This window comes from Gossypium raimondii, chromosome 8 (genome assembly GCF_025698545.1).
Source record: "Gossypium raimondii isolate GPD5lz chromosome 8, ASM2569854v1, whole genome shotgun sequence".
NCBI classification, from domain to species: Eukaryota; Viridiplantae; Streptophyta; class Magnoliopsida; order Malvales; family Malvaceae; genus Gossypium; species Gossypium raimondii.
Window position 1 is genome coordinate 14,110,935 of NC_068572.1, and position 10,881 is coordinate 14,121,815.

The window sequence follows — 10,881 nt, forward strand, 5'->3', positions numbered from 1 at the left end:
TGTGCAATTACCTCATAATTCTTTATGTCATGTTTGGTAGTATAAATTGTAATTATACATTTATATAATTTATATTTAAAAATACTATTTACTATAAAGCGACAAATATTATATAATTGTAATTACACATATATATAATTTATATTTTTTATAAAGTGACAAATATTATTTTGGAGGTATTTATATATTTTTATAATTTGATAAATCTAAAAAAAATTACATGCACATTATACTACACAAATATAAAATGAGAAAAAAAATTAAAAACATAACATAAATATATGATTTTGTCTGCCTAGACCCGAAGGCCCACTCGAAAAGTGAGAGGGTATGGGAAAAAATATTGTAACACCCCAAAATTTGAATGTTTAATTGTTGAATTTTATAGTAATTAAGTCTTTGTATCTGTGGTTATGTGTTCTGTTTATGTGTTTGAAGTTAGGAGTTCGCGTCATGTCTTAAGAAAGTTTTAGCTATTTTATTCTAAACTAACCTCTATCCTTGACTTGTTGGCTTAAGCTCAATTCTGTGTAAGTCTATGTTAAGAATGAGTTTGTTGGTTCAATAGTTAAGTATATGTCCCCTTATTGGTCCTGTGCTTGAGTCACGATGTGGAGCCACACAGGCCAGTTGCCCAGGCCGTATGAGACCACATGGGTGTGTGGGTCAATTTATGATATTTTGTCATGTCTCGAGCATCGCTCAAACCGAATACAAGTCTTCTGTGAGGCCGTTTGAACTGAATTAAACTGTACAAACTGATATTCTGTTATTTGAAACCTAAGTATTGATTATCAGTGTGTATTACGTTTGATTAATGTTAATGAAATTGATTTACTGTATTCGAGTATGAACAATATTTGAGTATTTGCATAAAACTCTATATTAACTGTCATGTAAAGTCTGCATATCCATCGAGTGAGAATTGAATCAGGTGGAAGTATTATGTTCTGAAATAGTGGATAACTCACTGGTATCTGTGTTCTGATCTTGCAACTAGACTGCATTCTTTGAAACGTTTCAAACCGACACTGTGTGGTGTGTAGGGCTGGAAGGGTAATAAATACCCTATTTGGTGTGTTGGGTGGGTCAGAGATGGTGTGGAGCGACTAGTATTAAGCAATTGCATCTATTTTGTTCTGTTCTGCAACTGACTACAGTATGAATTGTTATCTATCTGTATGATTCTGATTTGCAATCGAATGAACTGTTTCTTGATTCTGAATCAACATTTGCACTTAGATATCTTAGTTTTACCGATACCCTATTGAATATGTAAATAGTTGGTTCCTTTTTGATATATTAATTCAATTATTGTTGAATGGATTTCAGGTAAATCACAGGTTTGAACGGGTCGGCGAATGGAGAGCTCGGTTATGTGTTTTACATCATTTAGTATTATTAATAATGTTAATTGTTTCGTTGTTTCAGTTAGTTGGATGATAATCATGAAGTACTAATTTATCTTTATTAAAACTTTATATGACTTTAACAGAGTTTGAATATAATTTGTAGAGTGTGTTTTGATTGTCATTCATTGTAACTCTCCAGGCTTGGCCTTGTCGTCTAGGTCGATTATGGGGTATTACAAATATAGACCCAAAAAATAGGTTTGGACAAAAAAAGTAAGGCTCATTTTTTAAACGGGCCGGATATTGGGTAAGATTTTTTGGCTCGGGCCTGACCCAACCAAAATTTGGCTAAAAAAATTTCCCCTGTTGCTGTTTATTGCTATTTTGCTGCCATTTTGCTATTATATTGCTACAATTTTGTTGTTGTTGTTTGAATATTGTATAATTCTTGTTTTATTATTAATTATGCCACTATTTTAGAGACATTTGTTTGCTAATTTGTAACTATCTTAGTATTATTTAAGTATAATTTTTTTATTGTATTTTCAATTTGTTGGGAAACATTTATTTTAATGTTTTTAATGTATTTGATGTATCATATTTTTAAAATTTTTTATATAAAAAAATTTAATACAAATGGATCTAGTTGGGCTCGAGTTCAGCAGTTTTTATCTGAACCGAACTTAGACAAAATTTTAAGTCTTTTTTCGGGCCAAATTAGGCCCGAGTCTAGAAAATGAACCTAAAATTTTGCATTGATTCAACCTAAACCCAACCCATGATCAGGTTTAAATTTATGTCTCATTTTTATTCTTTTGCATTTCAACTCAAGATATTTAGAAATATTGCTTTAAATTTTAGGAGAATCTCTTCAATTTACATGAAGCGGCTCAGTGGTGATTGCTTTCTTCGCCACAAAGGAAAAAGAACAGAACGTGAGAAAAAAAAATTGCTCAAACGTTTAAAAAAGTACAGTTACTAACGGTATAATTTAACTTAAAATTTTCATTTGAAATAATGATATAACATATCAATCTAACTTATGCAATTAACAAATTAGTAATCAAAATGTAACAAATCAATAAAGTTAGTGACCATATTGCAAGGTTTAAAAGTTCAGTGACCATAATGCAACTTAAATAAAATATAAGTAACTAAATTAGTAGTTTACCCACTAACAAATCCAAGTTTTCTCATTTCCTGTCCCAAAAATTCAATGCTACAATGGCTACTACCACTTCAAGGTCATTACAATGCAATGCAACGCAAATGTAATAAAATACCACAAGGCAACTGATAAGTAAAACCGATGAACTAGCTTAAAAATGGAATCAAAAGCGGTAAGGATGAACATGCGAACACCGCCCTGAAAGAAATAACCATCGGTCATTATTGAACTTAAGTGGATTTCATTACATTCTCTATCACACTTAATCTTGCCTATCAAATGGAATGATTCATCGCAGTTTGAGTCCACCACTGAGGCGTAAATCGAGTGTCATAGCAAGACTACAAGAAGACAAGTTGCTGAGATTAGAAATTGAATCTTGGACAGCGGAAGCTTTGTACTCCCTCCGGGACTTATTGGACCAAGTGCTGTAGGAGGCAAAGACTCTCTACCCGTGCTCGAATTAGAACTGGTTAAAGGGGAAAAAGCAATGTCATGATTCTAAGCAAAACACTGTTACTACGAATCACATACAGTAAAAGATTTGAAACCCCACCTTCCAGTAAATATGCAGGATCCATAACCTGCACAAGTTATCCACCAATGCAGTAATTAGCCATTCAAAGTGATTAAGCTGGATATTAATCTAAAAAGTCAAAAATAAGGGAAGAATACATAACAATTACATAATAAGATAGCAATGGAATGCAATATGGGGGCTTATAGAAAAGAATTTGAGCATATTTTCACATAAATAACACTTGGAAGGAAACAATCTTGATCTATGTTACTCAGGCCTGGTGTCAGCAGGATATGTGTCCAAGTGGATGTATTCAATTTTTTCCATGTATTTGGAGGGTTCTTGGAGAATCATATCCCTATATCCATGTTCGAAAACATGTAGGACACTAGTATTTTTTTTTTTTAAATGAGAAGTCAAAGCAATATAGATCTTTCATAGGGGAAAAAACCTCAAGACACTCGGCACACAGAAAACATGTAATAACTATTCATAGATGCATGCATACACTTCTAACTATGATTTCCCCTACAATGTAATATGGTTATCAAACCGAAACATACTTCAAAAAAAAAAAAAAATCTAACCAAGGCACAGGCAATGTACATCCATGGATCCAAAATTAGTCTTGAGAATACTGTTAACATACCAATTGCAACAATAGCTAATGGCTGATGCCCACAGGCAAATCAGCTTAGTTGGTAGAAAGTTAATGCCCTGATTAGATCTAAAGTATCCTAAATTTTTTCAATCAAGAATGTAAAGTATTATGTTTTTGGAATGTCTGTATTACTATCCATGTTCGGGGTTTGTAGCAGCACCTCCCAACAATATCATCTCCAAAGTTCGAACCCACATTCTTTTTTTGGGGAGTGCAATGTGACTTACTACTGCACCCAACACTTTGTTGGTATGCAAAGTATTATTCTGATCAACTTTAGAATCTTGCTAATCTATATTTGTCTAATGAAGAAAAGATAATACAATGTAATGATAAGTGACAACTCAACAAAAATGCCATGTCGACAATGACTGTATATACATTTTTAACAAATTGTAGTGGTCGTGCATATCGGCAATTATTAAATTCCCTAACAGTTTCCCTTTATTATAAAATCTAGAAAGCTAAAACCTCAAACTGACCAACACCTAAAGATAAAATGATTAACAAAAAGGGGAGGGGGGCAAGCTAGGTGGTAAAGCAACCAAAATAAATTAAACAAATAAAACAAGTGGTGTTATATTCAAGTCGGACTTCACTAGCTCTAGCTATTGCAATTGGTTTTAGGTCGAATGACAAAATAAACAATTGGTTTTATTAAAGAACCATCAACTATTTAAAGAAACCTGGAGTTTTAAACAGCAGCATATAAGCATGCTAGCAAAATTTTCTCACTAGATTGAAAGTTAAAATTCTACTTAAGCATTTTAACAGATAAATATTGCAGATAAAATTAATAAGAGCATAATGAAGAGAAAACTTGTGCGAACTTACTTGGGTCGATTGTAGTAGTTGTGGCTGTACCATCAAAATCACATGTCCCACCAACAGTATGCATTTTTTGATAATAATCATTGTAAGCATAAGATGCGTGGTTCTTGATGTTATTCGGGAGATAGCACGGCTGCCCTGATTGTATAGCACTGCAATTGGCCTGGCCTTGCCCACATGCCCAGTTAATCCCATCTCGCAACTTATCTTCACTAGCATCATCTTTTGCCACACAGAAAACTGCAGTAGAATTTCCAGTGATCTGACTAGGACCACCTAAACTCAGAGGGAAAACGGCAGTGCCGTTTGTGAAAAGTAACCCCCAGTTTTTCTCAGAGATAGGGCCCGGTCTCTTGTCTTCATTAAACAATTCATAAATGTATGTGTTGATGGGAATAGTTGGTTGACTAGGTGGACCTGAATTATTGGAAACTCGCTGGATCAATTTATTAATGAAGGTCTCAGCATTTTCCACAGTAGCATCAGGTTCATTGGATCCACCTTGCCAAGGCCATCCAGTTTCTGTGACAATGATAGGGATCACAGAAAAATTGAGAGCATCCATAGAATAATAGGTTGCATCAACCATTGCATCAAACATGCTGTTATAGTGGAACAAAGTGTTTGGATCAACGATTTGTTTGACAGAGGGAAGAGGTTTGAAAAGAGCATAATCAATTGGAAAAATGCCATTTCCATTAGTGTAACCATAATACGGATAGGCATTTAACATGTAATAGGAGTTCGTGTTCTTCAAAAACTGAAGAAGCTGGTATATTGTAGAGTTCCAAGAGGAATTAAAGGTAGCAGTAGATGGGGGAAAAGGCTTGGGGATGATGTCCATGGATTGCGGGGTTGAAACTTTAACCTGAAAATTGAGATCAGCAGCTACAAGAGCCTTGTGCAGGTTATTCATAGCTGTAACTAAAACTGGGGCAGCATGAGGGACTGAGGTAAGAACCTCACTGCCAACAGCAATGGCTGTAATGTTGGTGGAAGGCATGTAAGCGGCAACATTTTTGTTGATCCATGCTGCAGCTGCTGAGGCGGATTCTCCAATTCCTAGGACTTCCTCATTTGTCACTCCAACTGTTACTTCAATCCCACTTCCAGCAAGGGCTTTCAGCATGTGAGGGTCAGCATCATAAAGTCGTATATGAGTAATTTGATGGGCTTTGACAATAGCAACCACATCTGAAGCTGGCGGCATGCTGGAAACATCAGTACCTATGTTTACCCCAACAAATGCACCTATGTAATCAAGAATCTAGTCAGTAAGAATCTACAAGAAACACTATTACATGACCTTTTAATGTAGATTACCCATTTGCTTTTGCTTCAATCTATAAATAAAGGAACCATTGGTTGATTACTTTTATAATGTTCAATGAACTACCTACCCTAGCTATAAAAGCCTCAATATTTCACCATCATTCTCCATAATTCTGAAAGAAACAAACACCTAGTAATGCATAACACAAGAAAAGCCCAAAACAAGTTGAGGCCAAAAAGAAGACCTTTGATCTCAATGGTCCTTAGATCTTTGACAGCATGTCTGATAGGTACCTTTTAAATACTAGGAAAATAAAATTGAACCTTAAACCAATTTGAACTACTTATTACCAGGAACTTTACAACTAGCATGGTTTCAATTTTTCAAAGACGTTCAACAGCAGTATTTGAGCCATTAGAAGTACAAACAGTTATTACTATTAGAATAAGTAAAATCGAAACACAATCTCATTAACTGGAAATATCAATTATAATGATTGTCATTTTTTACAACTGATGCCTCAAACTGTACAGATTCAACATCCCATATAGAAACTGACCAAAAAAAGAAACCCTCAACAAATTTGCTAAATTACCTAGCACATTGGAGAGCATGCTTAGAACCAGAAGCATGCTTCCAAGACATCTTTCAAGGATCATTTGATTGTTAAAAAGCTTCAATCTAAATAGCCAGTCTCGCACTGTTTGTTCTCAGCAGCGCTTAAATGCTACGTGTTCTGCAAACAAAAGCAGAATCAGATAGTTTAATTCAGATAAAAGTTGAAACGTACTAACCAGGTAGATGACGCACCAAATTCAACTGCACAAGGCTAACGTTACATATAACCATTCAAGGCACATTACAAAGAATCTTCATTCATGTATTACAGGACAGTAAAAGCAGATATGGACCTATTTTGGCTCCTTACAAATAAATGGTTAAACTACCGGCAGGTCCCTGTATTATAGGCTGAAGAGCAAATTGATCTCTTCACCATAAAAGTGAGTAATTTCATCCTTGTGCCTTTATTTCTGAAGCAAAAGGCTAAACTTGTAAACATGAAAATGATAAAAGTGCTCATTTTTTGTTCAGATTACTTTAAAACACGAGAAATCAACATTCATCAATTCTTAACCATACCATCATTTATAATTTCACATATTTGCTTCCGTATTGAATGTGCAAGGTCTAAATTGTCCATTTTTACAATAGAGAGACTAATTTGCTACTAAGCCTAAAGTACACGGACTGGGCACATAGTTTAACCCAAATAAACGAACAAGACATTGCATAACATTCATTCATCAAATGCATCATCTCTTCAGCGAGGAAGCAGAAATCCCAGTACTAGCAAGATTCATTGTACCCAAAGCGGTATTGGTGCTTAAGGACAGTATTTTTTTTTTTCGTATTTTATGAACACCATTTTGTATGCTTTTGTTGAAACAGAGAGTCCCAGAAAGCGGTATAACAGAACAAGAGAACATCCATAGTTGGAAGTGGATAAGAAGAGTAGATAATATCAACTGAAAATACACATTGATGTCTCTAATTCAAAGCACATTAATGAAAATACAGAGTGCAAGAAAACGGTAATTCCAAAATACCCAGAACTAAAAACATTGCATATTCAAACAACATGGAAGCCAAACTTGCAATAGTAAAGGGAAAGAAGGTCCCCAGTGGAAGAAGTGAAGAGAAGGAAGTACCTGATCCAAGTTGCAGAAAAAGGGAAAAAAGAAAACACTAAACCAATAATCCAGTGCAAAGAATATTGGGAGAAAAAACAGCAGAAAGAAGTTCAAAAGCCCCACAGGAACTTTCTGTACATAAATGTGGAAGCCAGAACAGCAGGGAAAGGAAAGTAGAAAACGCGGTTGAAGCTTCACTAAATACACCCACTGTTTCACTTTAATTCAAATTAATTATTTCTTCCTTCTTATGGTAATAAAATAAACAAAGCATGTGTTTTTTTATTACAGTATCCTTAAAAAAACAATGAAATATTTTAATAAATTACTGAATATTCTTTAAAAATCATGAAAAATATGCGATCTTTTATAATTTATTTCCTTATAATTAATTAATGTTAACAACGGAAGATTTAGAAATACTTTTGTATTCAGGGTCAAGGAAACCTAAGCTTGACTGTGTTTGATTGTCTGAACGCTACTGAATAAATGTCTGAACCCAGAGACTTCTAACTTTTTGCTGTGTTTCTTTCTTGCAGTATTTTACATTAGGTTTTGTTTCTCCTAATCTACCTTTTCCTTTAAAAGTTAATTAATTTTCATCTGCGCCGCCCCAAATTTCTCCCTTTACTTCAAAAAAAGTTTAAAGTTCTTTAATTTCTTATTAATTACTATTATATTTATGAAATAATTACATATACATGTTTTTTTCCCTAAATTAAAGGTTTAAAGGAAAATGTGATTAGTAAAAAATAGAAGTCAGATATTCAATTAAATATTTATGAAGAAGAGTGCATTTAGTTGAGTTTGCCGTGACTAAAAATAAATTTAATTGACTCTTTCTATTAACGAAAATCATCATTAATTAATTTAATCATTACAAATCATTAAGGTGGCAAATAAAATCCATGAGAAATTGACATGTCATGTTCACTCCACATTTGTAAAAATATAAAAAATCTAAAATATATATCCAAAATTAATAAGGATAAATAAAGGTTTGCTTCACACATCTATCTATTCAAATTAATTTAGTACGAGTATAATATGGCTTCAACATCTGTAGAATAAAACAATAGGTAAGGATAATTATTCTATAACCTATTAGTGGAGTAAAAACATACACAAACAGGCATGGGCTAATACCATTTGTTTTTAGGTTATAATATAAGTATTTGGTACATTAGTCGTGTCTCTTTTTTTATTTTACAAATAATTTTAAAATTTTGTTATCGTCTTTTTATTTTAATATTTTATTATATCTATATAAGATACTTGTCAACCCTCCAACAATGCTTCGGAGTCTAAAACTAATTCAATTCAAATAATAATGGAATTTTTGAGAAAAGATAACCATGATTTATATATATATATAGGATAAAAGGTTTTTCACCATATTTTTGCGCTAATGGAAAGAATTTCCTCGATATTTCAACACATATGTATCATCACATGTCTATTTATTCTATGGTTGTTATTATGTTCATCATATGTTTTATATATAGAATTTTAGAATTTTAATAATTTTTATAATTTTTACGATTCGGACAATCAATTGTCTATATTCATTCGGATGTACATTTTAATTAATTTTAAAAACTTTAAAACTAATAATTTTATAGATTTTTGTAATTTTACATTCATTAAAATGAATTTGGACAAATATATATCCAGATTTAAAGAAATATGGACAACTATTTATCCAAATTCATTCTAATGCATTTTCATTAATTTTAATAACTTTTAAAATGTTTATTTATTTTTTAAAATATTAACGTGACATGACACATCAATATACATATTTACGTGGCATGGCACATGTCAACTCCTCGTAACTTTCATTTGCTACGTCAGCAACATAATGATTAAACTAATCAACGATGATTTTCGGTAACTAAAAAAGGTAATTGATTTTTTTTTATCATTGAAGGCTGAATTGATTGTCTATTTTTTTTTATTAAATTTTTGTTTACTAAGCCATTAGGTTGTGTTGCTTTTATGATTTTTAATGTTAGGTAATATATTTTTATAATAATATTTTGTTACATACAAAATTTTACTCTATTTATTAATTTTAATTTTTATGTCAAGATGTAATGATATGAAAAATAATAATTTTAAAATAATCTTAAAAAATTTTAATAAAATTGGTCTAAATATAAATTTTATCACTCTACTTTATGAAATTCGATAAGTTAGTCCCTTTATTTGTAGAGTTTATTCTTTGTGCTTTAAGAAAATTGAAAAGTTAATCCAATTGAGTAATATTGCTAAGCCTTGTTGTTAAATCTCAAACCTGAAAATCAACAATTCAATAATTTAAAATAAATAATCCAGCAATCTATATGCAACGAACTAGTAAAATCAACAATTTAAGCTCACAAGTTTATCAACAATTGAACTAACTTTTCAATTTTCATAAAGTATAAGGGCCAAATTCTAATAAAACAAAATAGAGTGATTTATATCTCAATTTTATAAAGTAAAGGGATGAAATTCACAATTGGATCCAACAAAATTTATTAGGAATGCACATTGGTTTCATAAATTGCCCAAATTTTTTGACTTTCCATACGGTAAAATTTCAAAAATTTTATTTTCGATACAATAATTTTGTATTCTTTCAATTTTTTTGGATTTGGCCTTTTGAAATATCTTCAATGCATATTATGAGTCATTCACAGTGTTCTAGGCTTAATCGAATAAAAATGCGAGATGAGGGACAAAATGATAATTTTGTATTTTTTTCATTTGGCACCTAAGGGTATTAAAATATTATTGTTTATTTGCATGTGTGATGATGAGATGATATTTGATTATTAAAACCATTTTTATATTGAAAATAAATTGAAACCTCCCATTTAAATTGGTTTTACTCTTTAACCGTTGGTAATTTTTTAATACCAAAATATTGTAAAAAGGAGAAAAAGGCCCTCTTTTCTTAGCTTGGCCAGCCAGGGTGGAAAAGAAGAGAAGTTTTCTTCTTTCTTCTTCCTTTGTTTTTCTCCCTCAATTCTTTTTAAATCTTATTACCCTTTTTTTCTATTTTTTAAAACCCAACTGTTAAAAACTTTATTTGAGACCATTCTCATCATCATCATCCTCTTATACCCCTTATCCGAGTCCAAACTTAGACTCGAGTAAAGAATGCTACATTTCAAGTCAAACACTCCACTCAATTTTCATTTATTTTCTGGACTTGTTTGAGGTCTTTTATGACTTTTTAAATCATTTCTAAACTAATTCTAATATTTTGTTGAAAAAGGATGTTGTTTGGGGCCCTTTCAGTGCAAAAACAACCAAATCTAAGTAAAACAAGGTAGAGGTACCAATACCTCTTCCTATGTACTATTCATTTTTGCATTTTGCCAACTTTGTACCATAT

At 31.9% G+C, this 10,881-nt stretch overlaps 1 protein-coding gene across 1 annotated transcript; it reads right to left on the reverse strand.

Annotated features, from left to right (window-relative positions):
• Positions 1-2,472: 2,472 nt before the first annotated feature.
• On the reverse strand, positions 2,473-7,714 carry LOC105790879 (glucan endo-1,3-beta-glucosidase 4). Its single transcript, XM_012618674.2, has 5 exons — positions 7,515-7,714; positions 6,401-6,541; positions 4,536-5,783; positions 3,077-3,104; positions 2,473-2,989 (listed from the first exon to the last, which is right to left on the reverse strand). Exons 2-5 carry the CDS (start codon positions 6,462-6,464, stop codon positions 2,851-2,853), a joined length of 1,479 nt encoding a protein of 492 aa, XP_012474128.1. The 5' UTR covers positions 6,465-6,541; positions 7,515-7,714; the 3' UTR covers positions 2,473-2,850.
• Between the last annotated feature and the right edge of the window lie 3,167 nt (positions 7,715-10,881).